Raw genomic sequence first — 16,150 nt, 5'->3', positions numbered from 1 at the left:
ACTTCCTGATGGCTCCAACAATAGACCAAAATCCCTTACTATCTTCCTGACGAATATAAAAATAGACCATCGATCCCTTACTATCTTCCTGACGAATACAACAATAGACCAAAATCCCTTACTATTTTCCTGACAGAACCAATCATAGACATCAAACAAAAATCTATAACACTATTTCCCTGATAGACCCAATAATAACCTAGCAAGGACACACTATAGAACGCAAAGGGTTTTTTAGCAGGCGCCGGAATGAACATGAAGGCACCTGCCCTTCCTGCGTACAAAAGAAAAAGGTCTCTGTGTGTACTCCCCATCAACCACCACACCACACTGGGGGATTCCCTGGGTAGAAAAACCTCCCAGGAACAATAAAATACGGCGGCGTATTCAGTCAGTCAGTCTCCTCCTGACTTGGCCACCCTACTGCCCCGTAAACGTGTTGACCCCCATCCATGTTTCATCCTTGTCAGTGTGTCGAGACTCGCAACCTGGTTCCCTTCTCCTCTTCATGCAGGCCGCGCTTCTGCCTTGCCTTGGGGATAATTTGTTCAACCGCTTGTTGGAGTCAGTTTAGGGAGAGAGAGAGAAAAAGAGAGAGAGAAAAAGAGAAAAAATTGTGAATGGGGAGAGGAGACAGGTGGGATTTTAGCATCGGAAAAATTACTTTGCTTCTTTCGCAAACCAAGGCTTAAGATGCGTGCTTCTGGCTCTTCCACCCCTTTATGGTCTTTGGGGTTCCCTCAGGGTCCTTTAAGGTATTAGGGAAAGTGAAGTGAAGCCTGCTCAGGGCGGTTGCTTGGTTGGTTATCTCTGGTTGTTTTCATCTTGGGTTTACCGCGGGTTATGGGTGGTGGTGGTGGACTTATCTTGGGTTTATTAAGTTTACCGCAATGCTTTGCCGCCTTTTTTTAGTTTTCTTTGGTTCCAAGAAACAGTTTCGTCTTTCGTGACCTTTTCACCGATAACAGAATTGGTGGGGTCTTTTTCTGTACGCAGTTTGTGTGTGGGGTTGGGACGGTTTACTTGTTGTCCCTTATCGATTGGAATGTTTAGGGAATTTTGTAAATGATGGTTAATGGTATGTACTTGACGGAAATGGCTATAGTTTAAAATATATGTCGGGGAATGTCAGGCCCGTAGCCAGAAACGTTACGCAGAGGGGGCAGTATTTTTCTGTGAGGGGGCATGGCAAATGGAATTTTTTTTGTAGAATAACATAAATATCAAAATGTCAGACAATAAATATTTCCGCAGGTATTTCATTATTGACACTCATTTAACAATTGAAAATCAAACTTTTTTTAAAAAGTTTAAAAAAATAAATTGTTAATAAACAATTCTAAATCTAAATTTCAAGTCAGATTTCTTTCAAGTGACATAGCTCGTCGTTAAAGTGAAAATACGCGAGTAGGGCAAGAAAAGCTTGCCTCGCAACTTCGCAAGTCGCTGTTGAGGCGTCAAATGTAAGTCTGTACCCCGAGGGGTCGGTCATTCATTAATTCCCGTACGCTACCCGTGAAATCCAACTTAAGAAATCCGAAATCAATGCTGATTTTGAAATCAAATAAAAAATCAGCAACGAAATCACAAAATCATTAAAGAAATCAAAAAATCAGGAAAAAAACACAAAATCTACTAAGAAATCACGAAATCAACATAAAAATCACGAAATCAGAAGCGAAATCACAAAATCGGTAAAGAAATCGTGAAATCCATTACAAAATTCACGAAATCCAAAATCCAAAGAAATCACAAAATCCGACGAAATCAAGGGGAAATTCTCAAAATCCGAGGATATCACGTAACAAATCTCAAAATCCAACGACATCAATGGAAATATCGTAAAATCCGTCGAAATAACGAGAAAAATAGCAAAATCCGACGGAATCATGGGAAAAATCTCAAAATTCGATGAAATTCATTGCATTTTATCGAATTCTGAAATCAAACGGAATCCGAAGAAATCAAATTAGATTTCGAAATCCCGAACACTTTTTCCAAAACGCCCGACCCCTCGCTGTACCCCGACATAATATTTTGGTCCTGGATGACAAAACCAGCGATATATATCAAGGATAACGACAAAAGCTAAAAAAAATTCAAGTGTATCAGGAATATACACAGATAAAGATAATAAAGTCTAAAATATGTTGATATACATTCTAAATAGTTTTAATATTTGTGTACCAAAATAAAAAGTTAATTTGATAAGGGGGCATTGGAAAATTTTTAGGGGGCATTTAGGGGCAAACCGAAATCTTATTTGAGGGGGCAGGATATATTTTTGAGGGGGCATTGCCCCCTGGTGCCCCCCCGTGGCTACGGGCCTGGGGAATGTAGTGGAACTATACTAATCGTCCATGGAAACTCATGGAATCAGTACTAAATAGAAAGTAATAGGTAGAAACATGGAGTACATGAATCACTCAAGGAATTGCTTGAAATTAACACGAAATCCAATCTAATTATTGAGCCGCTAACCCGTTAATTTTGATAATTAGCTGAGCCGTCGAGAAAGTTTGTGGAGCCCAGTAAAATTGACGAAATGGCGGGCCCCCATCAAGATCCGGGCCTCCTAGAAGGTACGGGCCCAGGGGAAACAGGCCAAATTGCCCACCTCTCTCGACGGCCCTGGTATTTAATAAATAAACATTTCTCATAGCCTAGAGCTTTATGGGAAGTAAATTATTTTATAATATTTATCAAAAGTTGAATTTAAATAAAATTCATCAACTTTATATTAAGGAAATGTTATCGTAATATTTCTCTTTTATTTATTTATTATTATTTGTTCAAAAGAACATTTGAATAATTTGAAATTGGAACTATAAAAAGGAGATATAAACCATATTCATTGACTAGCTTGGAGAATATATCCTAAAAATTGAACTTAATATTGCTTTATACTCCCTTTAAAAACAATCATTTCCTGATCAGTAACTCACTTGAACACAAAACTCCATTGTTAGTAAAATATATTTAGTTTTTTATTTTTTTCTTGCCCCATACAACAGAGGCAATATTTTTAAAACACGGAAAAAGTTTGCTTTTTCGACTCTCTAATCCGAAGAGTGAAGGCTTATTTTTCATTCTTTCTTTTTAATTGATATGGAAAATAAACGAGATATCTCAGAGGGAAAGTTGTACGTAGAAAGTTTTAAGAAGAGGGGGACTTAGAAAAGACAGGGGGCCATTTCTTATCGTAAATAACGAGTCCTTTTATTTAACTGTCCTTCCCCTCCCCTCCTCCAAGAGATAAGCGATGGGCGGATCTTAGCTGCCACTCAATCAAACCTAGGGGTGATTAGCCTATTTAATTTTTTTTTCTTAAAAGTCATTTGAAAAGAATTACTCTTTTGAGTAAGGAATGATTTCGAATTCGAGAAAACACTACTATGTTTGGATATATGTTTTTGAGACTGTGAATTAGCTTCGTTATTGGGTTCTTAATTATACAGGGTGTTTCTGATAAGTCTGGTGGCATAAGTTAAATTAAGGGGGATGTTCTTTGGGAAATCCATTTTGATTTTGAGTCGAAAATGTAGTAACTTCTATCTATTTCCATTTTCTTAGCCATAAGGGACACTGTTTCAAATCGAGTTATAATTTGATTTGAGTGTTTTAGGGATGACCCCTTAATTAATTAAATTAGAAATAATTGTCTTAGTCGGTTTTTTAATTAAATTTAAGGGGTCATTCGTAAAATACTTTGTTTGGCCAATCTTAACTCAAAAACAGTGTTCCTTGCGGGCAACAAAATGGAGATAGATGTTACATTTTCGACTCAAAATTGATTTACCAAAGAATTAACATAATCCCCCTTCATTTATGGCAAACTTATCAGAAACACCCCATCCTGTATTAGGTCGAATTTAATTGTATCCAATTAACAAGTATTAATTTAAAATAATTCTTAGTTTTGAAAGAATCTAAAGTTGGTATTCCGAATTTGAAATGATTTCAATTGATGCAAAATCTCACGAGATTTTTCAAGAACATTTCTCGCCAATTTCATGCATGGAATTCCATACATGAGTGATTAAATCCTTCCATATTTATAGATTTAATAATCCGGAATTCCAAGCTTCTGATTTACTCAATTTTCTATAGCCCTAAAAGAACAAGTTGGCCCACAAAATTGTCAGGACCAATTCAATTACGTGCCGAAATTATATAAAATGTATTATATATTGAAAGTACTTTAAACCGGTTCTTATTTCCATTAAGAACAAAAACGTAGACTTGCATTTTAATTCAATATTTTTAAAAATTATAGAAACACTCCATTATTTCTACTTGACCAAGTTTCGGTCTCATTCTGTAGATATTACCAATATATAATTCATCATTAATTTCTTTATTAAATATTTTTATATACAGTATATTAAAAGAAAATAATTTGATTAATTTTTTACCTCTCATCTAAAAACCTTTGATGAATGATTATGGGGGGAATGATTATGGGCCCGCGGAGATCTCTCAATTAAAAATCTATACCTATGCCCGCCAAAAAAAAATATATGGGTTTAATAAATACGTAGTAAGGTTTTCAAATAACTCGTTTAACCACTGACTGCTACTTGAAAAATTATTTTTCATTTAGGAAATTAAATGTTACGAAAGGTGGGGACTGGGGAGATTAGAAAAAAAAATTAATCACCAGGTACTTTTGGCTACTAACCCGATTTTTTTCAAGATTTATTTTTTTTATGTTTCATTTTCATTTTCACCATTATCGTTCAATCAATTTCTTATAATTAAAAACTTCAGCTTAATAATGTTGTATTTTCCGGTAAAAAGAGGGGGGGGGGTATATAATTCGATTTGATTGCGGGTTCAATGAAACTGGTTTCAAAATAGATACGTAATTTGTATTTTAATTATTTATGAAAATGTGTTCGAATTATTATATTTATTTTTCAGGGAAAACTCAGGAAAATTTATATTTTTTACTAAAATTTAGGGAAAAATATTTTAATTGTTAGTAGAATTCATGGAAAACTCAGGAAAATTTATAATTTATAGTAAAATTTAGGGAGAAGTCAGGGAAATTTATAATTTTTTAGTAGAATTAATGGAAAACTCTGGGAAATTTATAATTTTTAGTAGAATTCAGGGAGAAGTCGGGGAAATTTATAGTTTTTAGTAAAATTCAGGGGAAACTCGGGAAAATTTATAATTTTTAGTATAATTCATGGAGAAGTCAGGGAAATTTATAATTTTCAGTAAAATCCAGGGGAAACTCGGGGAAAATTTATAATTTTCAGTAAAATCCAGGGGAAACTCGGGGAAAATTTATAATTTTCAGTAAAATTCATGGAAATTTGTGAGACTAGATAGAGTAAGTTTTCTCTGAAGGGATTTGCTAAGAGTAAACATTTAAAACACTCCTGCAATTACTAGGTTACCTTGCACCTGTAAATATATGGAAAAAACCTGGAAATGTAAGGGAAAATTGGTTTTCCAAAAGTTGTATGTATGAACCCGGCCTAATACAGTTGACCTATTTGTCTAAAACTACATACAGCCTCTCTTATTTAAGTTGCAATCACGGTACATGTTCAACTCGTGTAATCTTCTCCCCCTTTGACTCCATCATACATACATACACGCCTGACAAAATTCCAGTCATGACTAGCTGCAACTGTTGGAGGATAATTTCCCCAGTAGTAGTTATTAATCAAAAACTATGGGGTTGGAAAATAATATAACCCTGTGTAATTTAGTCTCCTCCATCCACGAGCGCATTTCTCGCTGCAGCATCGCCAGTATACAAACCCTGTCATTTAGTTTTCAGGGCGTAAAGGATCTATCTATTCGTCTATTCCCAAATCCCAACAAAGAAGGTTCTCATCAGAGATAGATACGTCCGAAGTTATCAAATACTAAAGAGATTTCTATATACGTTGTAAACAGTATAAGAACATAAAAATAAGGGTCTCACGTGGTATTTGGGATAGAAGTACAAAAGGAAAACTAAGGGCCTGACCTTCCTTATGAAATAGATATGTGTGCAGGCCAGTGTTGCCAGTCAATCGCTATCCACAACAGACTGAAAAGCTTGTCTTCTGTTCAACGGTTCAACCCTGATCGAAGCCCAGTTAAAGTTAAGAAACGGGGGATGCAATTTCTCTATCACAACTATTTCTTATGAAATGGTCCCTGAAAGTCACGGTATTTTAAAATGATCACTTAGTCAGGGAATTTCATATTGGTTCGGTAATTTTTCTGTATGAACTAATTGCTTAAAAGTTCCAAATTTTTTACCTATTGAAAATTGTAAAAGAACTTTAGACTTGCAGAAAAAATATAGAAAAACCAGCGAGATTTGAAGTGAAAAATTGGTGACAAGCCTGATCCAATGGGGTATTTGCAAAGAAAAATAAGGAAAACTCTGCAATTGATGACTTTGGATTTTTATACTTCTTACTTTATCCATTAGCTAGCGAAGATGGACGCTGGTTATACTATAGATGCTATAAAGCGTTACTCCCTTTCCCTCCCCCCTCTGTTTTTGCAGAGGTCGCTAACAGAGAGCGCGGCTGGCATCGAGTCCTCGGTGATCGGTCAATGTCAGATATCTCGTATATTACTCTTGCATGGAGCACATTCGGATCTATCGTTGGGCTTTCTCTCTCTTCACGCGCCCTCCAATTCCGCCCATGATTCTCTACCCATCCTTAAAAATGGGCTTAGATGGCCATTAAACTCCCCTTGATGGCGCGCACGCTCATATAATATATCTCACAAACTAAGGGGTCTTATTTTCCAGGGATTGATGCCTGTTGGCCCGTATGTCTACTTGTTGTTAAAAGAATTACGTTCTGCGTACGAGTAATTGTCTTGATGACGTTCGTTGGGGGTAAGGGACTCTGGGGGGCCCATCGACTCTGCCATGGGGTCCGTGTCCCACGCTAAGCCTATGGCTTCTTCCGATAAGGAAAAGGCTAATTAATTTTAAATTAATCTTTGTTTTGAATTAGGTAATTAGTTTGAAGTGGGATCGTTAAATTTCCTAATTTATTTATTTGAAATTGTCATTATAATATGTAGCTGATGAAATATATATTTTTTCATTTCAGGTCGTTATTTCACTTCTGAATGATGATGTCACGGCGATGGGAATTTCTTGGAAGGGCCACGTTTGGTCATCGGCGAGGGATCAAGATTTTGGCGGTCCACCGTCCAGTGCACAACCGAGCTGCACGGAGGATCGCGGGAACCATATCACAAAGCATCTTCTAAAATGACGTCACTATGGTTCCTGAACGCGTAGTGTTTCGCGGGTTACTTGAACTTTGTGTGAACTTTCGGTTTCGCGACGCGTTTCAACTATAACCTTTGAACTTATCAACGCGGATTTATGGTCATCTACGAGTTCATCGGGACGCCGAAAAACGAGTGAGTACTAAACTAAACGCTGCGAGCGCGTTAACGAAATTTCAGGCTGCATAGCGCTGCGTTTACCCTTTCAATGCTGCGTCCCATAGTCCCTATCCTTACAGGCTTACGGTCAAAGCTCTGCGTCCCATAGTCCTTTTCCTACAGGCTTATCATTATAGGTTAAAGCGCGCGTCCCATAGTCCTTTACCCTTTCAAGCCATTACGCTGCGTCCCATAGTCCCTTACCCTAATCTGGCTATCTGAAGATCAAGTCATCATGGCGCCTTGAAACATTTAAAAGTGAGTAGTTACTTCATATCTCCAATATGGACTAACTGTTAATTATTTTTCTCAGGGAAAACCGTTCAACAATGTTCTATGGATTGCATGTTCAAACATAAAACCTACACTTGTTCATAAGAAACTGTTGACCAACCAAGCTGCTATGTAATTCAACCCTTGGTCGAGGACTTAGTCTTCAACCACACACATCTCGAATCAAATCACGGTAGGATTTGCCTTAGTTTTCATTCATTTTCTTTAAAGTAATTACCCAATCAAATGCACCCACCCGTTTCATATAGATACCAACTACTAAATGATCATGTTACCGCGGTCCCTTACGCTCTCGCGTAACTTGTTTTCGCGGTTTTTTGCCCTCGACTGACTGGTGTAGACTTCTTAATGCGTCTGCAGGCTTTCCCTATCACTAGTGACAACTATAGATATATCTCCGAAAGTCCGAAGTCGTCGTTTCGTTTTTACACGAAGGGTTTTAGGGGCTCTGATTAACCAGGGGGGGGGGGTAAGTGTCTAACTCGATTAACGCCAAAAGGGTGCCACTGGCAGTGGCACTACGACCAAGGTCTTGGGGGCGCAAAAACAAATTCGACTTTTTCCTTTTTGCCGAGCTGCTGCGCTGCGCTGCGTTGCTCTTCGGATAAACGGATTAAGGCTTTCTACCCAAAATTCCCCTCAAGCGACAAAAACAGGCAAATTCTTTTACTCGCCGTTTTTATCTGGAGATGGTAATTGACTTTGAGGGTATATGCGCCACGTTTTCATTCCAATGATGGTGCGGTTTTCTTACGTTGGTTGAGGTACACTTTCGTCTTGAAAAACATCGATAAGGTTCTTAGGGGATTTAATCTATCGTTTTTCACGCGGCACTTCTGATAATTGGATGAAAAAAAAGGAAAGTAGAGTCCCCGGAATTTCTCCATGCATCTTGAATATTTGAAAACAGGGTTGCCACAGATTTTTCATTTCAAAATTCCCTGACTTTTCCAGGTTTTCCCTGACCATCTAAAGCCAATTTCTTTGACCAATTTTGAAATTTACACTAACAGAAAAGTCAGAATCCATCATTTAAAAATTCCTTATTTATCATCAGCTTAGTACCTACAATTATACTAATTTAATCATAGTTTTTAATTGAAACTACTATGTAGTAGTTAATAAAACTTTATTAGGAACTATCAGAAACAGTTAATGTAGGCCTATAGAACCTTATCATTGTCCCGTATTTGAGCTGGTGCGTCTAGTTGGCTGTGACTACACATTTTCAAGTCAGTATGCCACGGAAATTCCCTGACTTTTTACACCCTTTTTCAAATTCCCTGACTTTTCAAGGATTTCCAGGTACTGTGGCAACCCTGTGAAAAGTTTCAAGAATCTCTATAGGCAAATTCATTTATAACAAACAGAGAAACCAACGCACAGGCGCGAGGTCGCCATTGGGGACGTTAATGTCGCGTTGGAATCAAATTTTCCCCAAGTTATTTCGTAAACAGCGATCATATATTGTGAGTTAAACAATACCCTATTGCTAATTAAACAGTTTAGGCTTCCGGAAAATAATGATGACACATTTTAGAAGCCGCATTTGGCATTGTGGTGTTCCCCTATTGAAACAACAGTCTACATATCGGTATGCTTTTTAGATAATCCCATAGTATACAAAGTTATCTTAACACTCTCCTCGGTAGCTGTAAGATATGAGTCTCTCTCTCTATAATATAATATACGCGTGTTGGAAACGAGATAGAGGTTTTCGGTTCGGTTTATCGGGGTCTTCCCCCTTTTCTCTCTCTCTCTTTCTCTCTCTAGTTCTCTCTCTCTCTTTCTCTCTGTAGTTCTCTCTCTCTCTCTTTATCCATTGTTTGTCTAGCTGCTTCCATACCACCGCCAAATGTTGTTCCGAAGCGAGAGAAGAGAGAGAGGACGAGCGTGGTTTGAATTCACGTCATCCATGAATTACTTTACGGCGCACGCGCCACCGTGAACCCATAAAAAATGTAGCTATGGCATTCTAGAGTTCTAGACGCCGAGGCATTCGCGGTTTTCTTCAAGACCCGGCCAAGGAGTGAAAAATCCGTCAGAAAAAGTAGAGAAATGTAGGTCTTTATCGGTTTAGATGTAGCGAAGGAATTAAATCATGCCCAACAGGAATGGGATGGGAAATACATATTACCAACCCGATATAATTAAAATTAAATTAATTAATGATGGGCCCAAGGTATTGTTTTATAGTTCAGGTTAGACGGTGGATTCCTTTCATTCTTTGGCTGTACTTAGATCGTTTTAATAGCTGTTTAAAGTTAATGATTTAGAAAGATATATTTTATATTTTACTAAAGAACATATGGAATTTACTACCATTGATGTTGAACTTATTTTGGGGTTCGTTTATACGAAGACCACGAGTCCCTTAGGTGTATTTTCTTTTAGATACTAATGCTTTTACTTTTATCGGGAATTCATACAGCTAATTGGAATCATTACACCCAAATATATCTTCCATGTTAATTTCTATGCGGGTTTTGTGGGTCGGGCTTGAGAACGCCTCATAATAATGACGTCTTTCTAACTAGGATGTCAGTAGTTGATAGTAACTTGAGGTTAGGCGCCCACGCAAGGTTCAGACTCGCAGCAAAATAGATTATTCGCCCGGTAAAATGATTAGCCTAGCTCGTCCCACAAAATCCGCCGCCTAGATGCGTTGAGTGAAAATGGCAAACACACAAGGATTCCTATTATAACTGTATGCATTCCTGCTTTTATCAATACAACACGTCGCGCAGTTCCCATCGACTATTTTCAAAAGTATATCGAATTTATCACAGCGTCGTAATCTTCCACTCTAGCTTTCGCTGTCTTGCAAAATACCCATGAACCCTACTGTAAGAGTCGTCAATTATATGAAAGTATGTGGTTGGAATATTAACCATGGATGAAGAAAAAAAACATATATATATATATATATCCATCTTGCATATCATTTGCTTATAAGTTGATTTCCCTCGTTATTTTTTTCACCTTGAGATTTATTGGATTACGCGGCGATAGAAACATCCTTGTCTGTCGAGACGATTCGAAGTTTGGTCCATTTTGATACGCCGAATAGGTTTGAAGCGTAGACCTTACGTATTTTTAATGGTTTTCATCACGAAGTCTTTTCGCCGTGCACGCCTATTTCCCGTCTTTATTCCTACTTCTTGCTTGGACGGATTTATTAGAAATGGAGACGCGACTGGTTAATAAATTAAAGGATATACAGGGTGTTTCTCTTAAGTCTGGATACCATAAATTAAGGGGGATGTTCTTTGGGGAATCGATTTTAAGTCGAGTAGCTTTTATCTATCTCCATTTTGCCACAATGGCCACTGTTTTCGAGTTAAGATAGGTTTTTTTTAAATTTAATTAAGAAACTGAAAGACAATGATTTCGAATTTAATTAAGGGGTCATACCTAAAATACTCAAATCAAAACAGTGACCCTTGGTTTCCCATAGAACATACCTCTTAATTTATGGTATGCAGACTTATCAGAAACACGCTGTATTTATTTATTTTCTGGAATGGTCGGATCTGGTGAAATGAAATTGGCCATGCGAGCGTTTTATTTCGTTAATGTATAGGATGTATTTTATTTTCTATACCCTTTTTTTAACGCGTTTATGTTTGGTGCTGGTGTATGGATTATTATTATCGGTTATATATAGGGATCGCTATTACTATAGGCATGCCACGCGGACGGACTCGGCTAGCTTGGACCAGTTGTTTTCCTGCGGAAATAAACGTTGAGAGAGCTATTTTCATTTCCTGAATTTAGGGCGGGGATATTTGTTGAAGAAGGGGGTAACGTCCTGTTATAGTATATACGGTCCCCAACCCGCTTAATTAATTTATTTGGAAACATTAATTGTAGTCGATTTATTAACTTTTCGGATGGGTTAAGTTATGGTATGACGTGTGCTCTGAATTCTTCATGATATTTCTGACGAGCTACCCAAATTCAGATTGAACTTTGACCCTTGGATTTGTGGTTATTATACTGTTTTAATGAGTTACTTCCTCACTAAATAATTAATTCTCTACTATAGTTAAATGGCAAGGTAGCTTAATTCCTCCATGAAAGGATAAACTCACTTTACATTTGAAATTTAAAATGGAAAGAAAATAATATGCATTCAGAAGATGAGTGTTTTCATATAGTGAAGACACTGCAGTTTTAAATTTTAATATAATCCTTGTTTGATTAGTTATTGCAACAGTTGGTTGTGATTATATATTTTATTTATATGAGAACCCAAGCTGAGTATACATCGCGTCGTCAAATCACTTGAAGTCTCTTATGAAATGAGTGAAAACGTTTTGAACGGAAAGGAACCATTCCACGCATGGGAACACGCAATTACTTCTTAGACAATTACCCATGTCCCTGCACCTTAACTCCCAAAAAACCCTAGTATACCAGCACCCATAACCCATACAGTTATTTTGAACATTAAAGTCCATACATGCCGGCCACAATGATTCAGTTGCTTGGCTTGACCACCAGAAACCCTTGTAAACCAGCACCCATAACCCATACAGTTATTTTGAACATTTAAAGCTAGATTCCCACTTGACCGAAAAAACACGGCGGAAATCACGCAGTCGACGGTAGAAATTTTAACTTACGCCGGCGTCCGGCGGTAGACCGTTCACACTACGACTGAATTTTGAGTTCGGCGGTAGATATTTTTCGATCACGTGACAGATGGGAGTGTTTTCAACGACATCTATTTCACACTCTGAGTAAAATTATTAAATATGGAAGATCTGTCGGAATCTGAGTTTTGTAGCGACACACTGAGAATTTTAAGTGTTTGTAATTATACATTACTTAGTTATTTAATGTATAAAAGCTATCGTCAGAGTCAGGAAAGACGATTTTGGGTACGTGATATATTTAAAAGGCGCCAAGAGCTAGGTTACCAAGCTACTTTAGTCAAAGAAATGCGAGAATTGGACAGCCAAAAACATTTCCAGTAAGCCTTGGCTTAATAATTTCTAGTGTTTAATTTAGTTTGCCTATGTTCAATATCATGTTTTTAATAGGTTCTTTAGAATGAATCGAGATGAGTTCGATGAGCTTCTTGCATTAGTAAGACCTCTTATTTATAAACCTGACTCTAGGTTTCGCAAATCTGTAACTCCTGAAGAAAAGCTCTCATTAACGTTAAGGTAAAATTGATTTGACACTTGACAAGTTGACAGTGTTGGCCCCAGTACCATGGTGGAGTAAGTCTACTTCCTTGGTGCCAACACTGTGATGTGGTTGTTAATTTATCATGCATTAGAAAACACATTTATAATCATCTTCACATTTATAAATAATCAGATATCTAGCAAGTGGCGACATGCAAATAAGTCTGTCCTTCGCTTATAGACTTGGGACCGGTACAGTTAGCAAGATAGTTAATGAAACATGCCGAGCCTTGTGGATCGTTCTTTCACCAATCTACTTGACGGTACCCAAAACGCCTGAAGATTGGAAGCTTATAAGCAGTGAGTTTCTGTCTCGATGGAATCTTCCGCACTGTGTCGGAGCCCTTGACGGCAAGCACGTCAACATTCAATGTCCTGCCAAAAGTGGTTCATTATACTATAACTATAAAGGAGGGTTTAGTATAATTCTCATGGCCTTATGCGACGCAAAGTACAAGTTCACCATGGTGGACGTTGGTGCTTTTGGAAGCCAGAGTGATGGAGGGGTCTTTTCTCGATCCAAATTTGGAATAATGCTTAGTAGAGGGCTGCTTTCGCTTCCTGACCCAGAATGCCTTCCAAATTCAAATCAAACATTTCCATATTTCATCGCAGCGGATGAAGCGTTTCCTCTAAACAAGAACATAATGCGGCCTTATGGAAGGAGAGGTTTAACATTAACTCAAAGAATTTTTAATTATCGTCTGTGCCGTGCGCGAAGAATTATCGAGAATACTTTTGGTATTTATGCAGCCAGGTGGAGGATATTTCACAAAACCATCCAAGGAAAGCCAGAAAATATAGACGAAATAATCAAAGCCACAATTTGCTTACATAACTTCATAATAACAAAGGAGTCTTTGAAAAACGAAGATCAGAAAATGTATGTACCCTCCACAAACTACGTTGATCGAGAAGGAATTAATGGTGAAATCATCCCTGGACAATGGCGAACTGAAATAGGACCTGCAAATGCTATCGTACCTCGACATAACATTCATCATTTAAACCGGCACAGTGTTAATGTAGGAAATATTAGGGATACTTTAGCTACATATTTATGTAACGAAGGGAAAGTGTCGTGGCAAGTGGAACGTGTAACCAAAGGTTCAGTCACACCATAAATAGGCAAAACAACTTCTTTCTATCTTGGCAAAGATTTTAACGTATTTATTTTTGATGACTTTCAATAAAGAAAATGAGAAACTGTTTTTAGAGCCAGAAATGAGGAACAATTATTTCATTAACCAGAATAATCAAACTTTATTGTTTTTCCAAATTATAAAATATTTTTTCTATTTCAAATCTTGCTTGGATTTGATCGTTCTTGGAAAGGATACGAAATCTGCCCATTAAACTATTGAAATAGTAAAAGCTTTCGTCTTTTTCAGACGTTTGAGTTGAGGCTAGTTGAGCATAAATGGTTTTCTCAGATAATTTTAACATTTTATCAAATTTGATGTCCATCTCAGTTTGTTTTCTTTTCCTTTGAGAGTTTGGGTGTTTTGCGGGTACATCAATGTCGTTCTTGCCCTGCAGTTTTGGGGACCCAACAGGTTTAGTTGAAACGGCGCCTGATTTTTTGGCGAAAGCACTCAATGCCATGTCATCATCTGGATCTGACGAATCACTGACAAAATAAAAGTCTCAGATGCGAGTTAGTTCTAACATACCGTTTAAATATAGACCAACATACATGTTGTCATAGCAATGTTCAATAGAATTGAATATTTGAGTTGCCATTTTATCTTGAGACTCTTCTGTCTCTTCGTCCTCTTCCTGACAGTCTTCCCTGACCGGTGCAACTGACGAACTACTTGAGGCCAGAGAATGACTAGATTCGTCTTCAATATTGGTTGATGTTCTTCAAAATAACAATTTAAAATTATAATTTAATATTTGTTTAAGTGTAATTTATCTTAATGTAATAACACAAGGCTTCTATGAGCAGGTTATTGTGATTAACAGCTCTTGGAAGCCCATGTAACTTATAAGGCCGTTTGGTTGTAGGATTACTCTCGTGATTCCATGGTTTGTTTTAAAAAAGAATCAAGAATAGTAAAAAGCTTCCACTTTGGTTGTGTAATTTCTTCAGCTCCAGCCCCGCTTTTTTTCGCTATATCAATAGGTTTTTTTTCTTTCCTGTACCGGTCCCTTATCGCTTTCCATGTGTTGTAAGCCTCAACACCTTTTAAATAGAATAGTTAATTTCAATATTCATACATTTCAAATGGCGTTTAGGAAGGTAAAATCAAAAGTGTGCTTACCAGATATTTTAAATAGGGCACCAATAGAGTTCCAGCGGTCGTCTTTCATAGTCGTATCTTTGTACCACTTGTCGCTCAAATCGTACAAGTACGGATATTTCCTTACCTCCTCAATAAAATCTTCTTTGTTAACCTCTAATCTCTTTTTACTTACAACTTCACTTTTCTTTCTTGGTGGCATGATTGGGAATTGCGATAAGCCTTGGTCACCAAGTTCTATTGTGATGATAGCTCTCAAGGAAATGCCGGCTATCTCGCGTATGCGTGCGCACTTTAATTTATGACGTAGCCAGTGGGATCATTTCATTGGCTGAGACACCGGCGTAACGCCGAACACGACCGAAAAAATAGAACACAACTTACGCCCGGCCGAACGGTAATTCCGTCGGGCTCGGCGTAAAGATTTTTCTGTCGAACCCCTTTCTGCCGGGTTTCCGTCGTGTTTTCGGTCGAGTGGGAATCTAGCTTAAGTCCATACATGCCGGCCACAACGATTCAGTTGCTTGGCTTGACCACGAGAAACCCTTGTAAACCAGCACCCATAACCCATGTGGTTATTTTGAACATTAAGTCCATGATTGCATGCAGGCCACAACGATTCAGTGTAGGGTATTCCCACTAGCATGCAGCTAGACGCGATAAAGAGACCTTTCATGGTTTGACCTTTTTTCGTGTAAGTTTGGGGAAGATAGTAAATCCCTGGCCTATTCTTTACCAATCTCTCTCCAAGGAGTTCCTTAAACTATATAGTAGTATAAGTTAAAAGGGCTGGAGGGGGGGGGGGGGTAAATGTTTTGAAGCTATATGCTGCAGTGCTGGCTGATGATGTATTTCTGCTACGGCGAGGCGCCGGTCCGGTCCGGGAGTATCAAAGGGCAACTCGCCCGTGCTCGTGTCATGTCTGTTCTGTTATCCGCTTGCCTACCTACCTACCTAACCTTATTGGGAGTCTGGGTGCCCCTGCGC

At 37.9% G+C, this 16,150-nt stretch overlaps 3 protein-coding genes across 3 annotated transcripts in view; 1 reads left to right on the top strand and 2 right to left on the bottom strand.

Annotated features, from left to right (window-relative positions):
* The window catches only part of LOC149702613 (bone morphogenetic protein 8B-like), a 265,732-nt gene that overhangs the window by 56,537 nt on the left and 193,045 nt on the right, over window positions 1-16,150 (top strand). The window contains exons 2-3 of the mRNA XM_089866479.1: window positions 7,083-7,683; window positions 7,739-7,891. The gene's annotated coding sequence lies outside the window, so the exon portion shown is untranslated. The remainder of the gene's footprint in view (window positions 1-7,082; window positions 7,684-7,738; window positions 7,892-16,150) is intronic.
* The window catches only part of LOC149702621 (uncharacterized), a 133,045-nt gene that overhangs the window by 58,649 nt on the left and 58,246 nt on the right, over window positions 1-16,150 (bottom strand). The gene's annotated exons all lie outside the window — the stretch shown is intronic.
* Window positions 14,153-15,649, bottom strand: LOC149702624 (uncharacterized). The gene is made up of 4 exons (XM_089866483.1): window positions 15,185-15,649; window positions 14,934-15,105; window positions 14,614-14,781; window positions 14,153-14,547 (listed from the first exon to the last, which is right to left on the bottom strand). Exons 1-4 carry the CDS (start codon window positions 15,363-15,365, stop codon window positions 14,181-14,183), a joined length of 888 nt encoding a protein of 295 aa, XP_089722609.1. The 5' UTR covers window positions 15,366-15,649; the 3' UTR covers window positions 14,153-14,180.

This window comes from Phalangium opilio, unplaced genomic scaffold (assembly GCF_054372755.1).
Source record: "Phalangium opilio isolate 3A_F unplaced genomic scaffold, DU_Popi_V2 ptg000017l_1, whole genome shotgun sequence".
Classification (NCBI taxonomy): domain Eukaryota; kingdom Metazoa; phylum Arthropoda; class Arachnida; order Opiliones; family Phalangiidae; genus Phalangium; species Phalangium opilio.
This window is presented reverse-complemented; position numbering and strand designations above follow the sequence as displayed.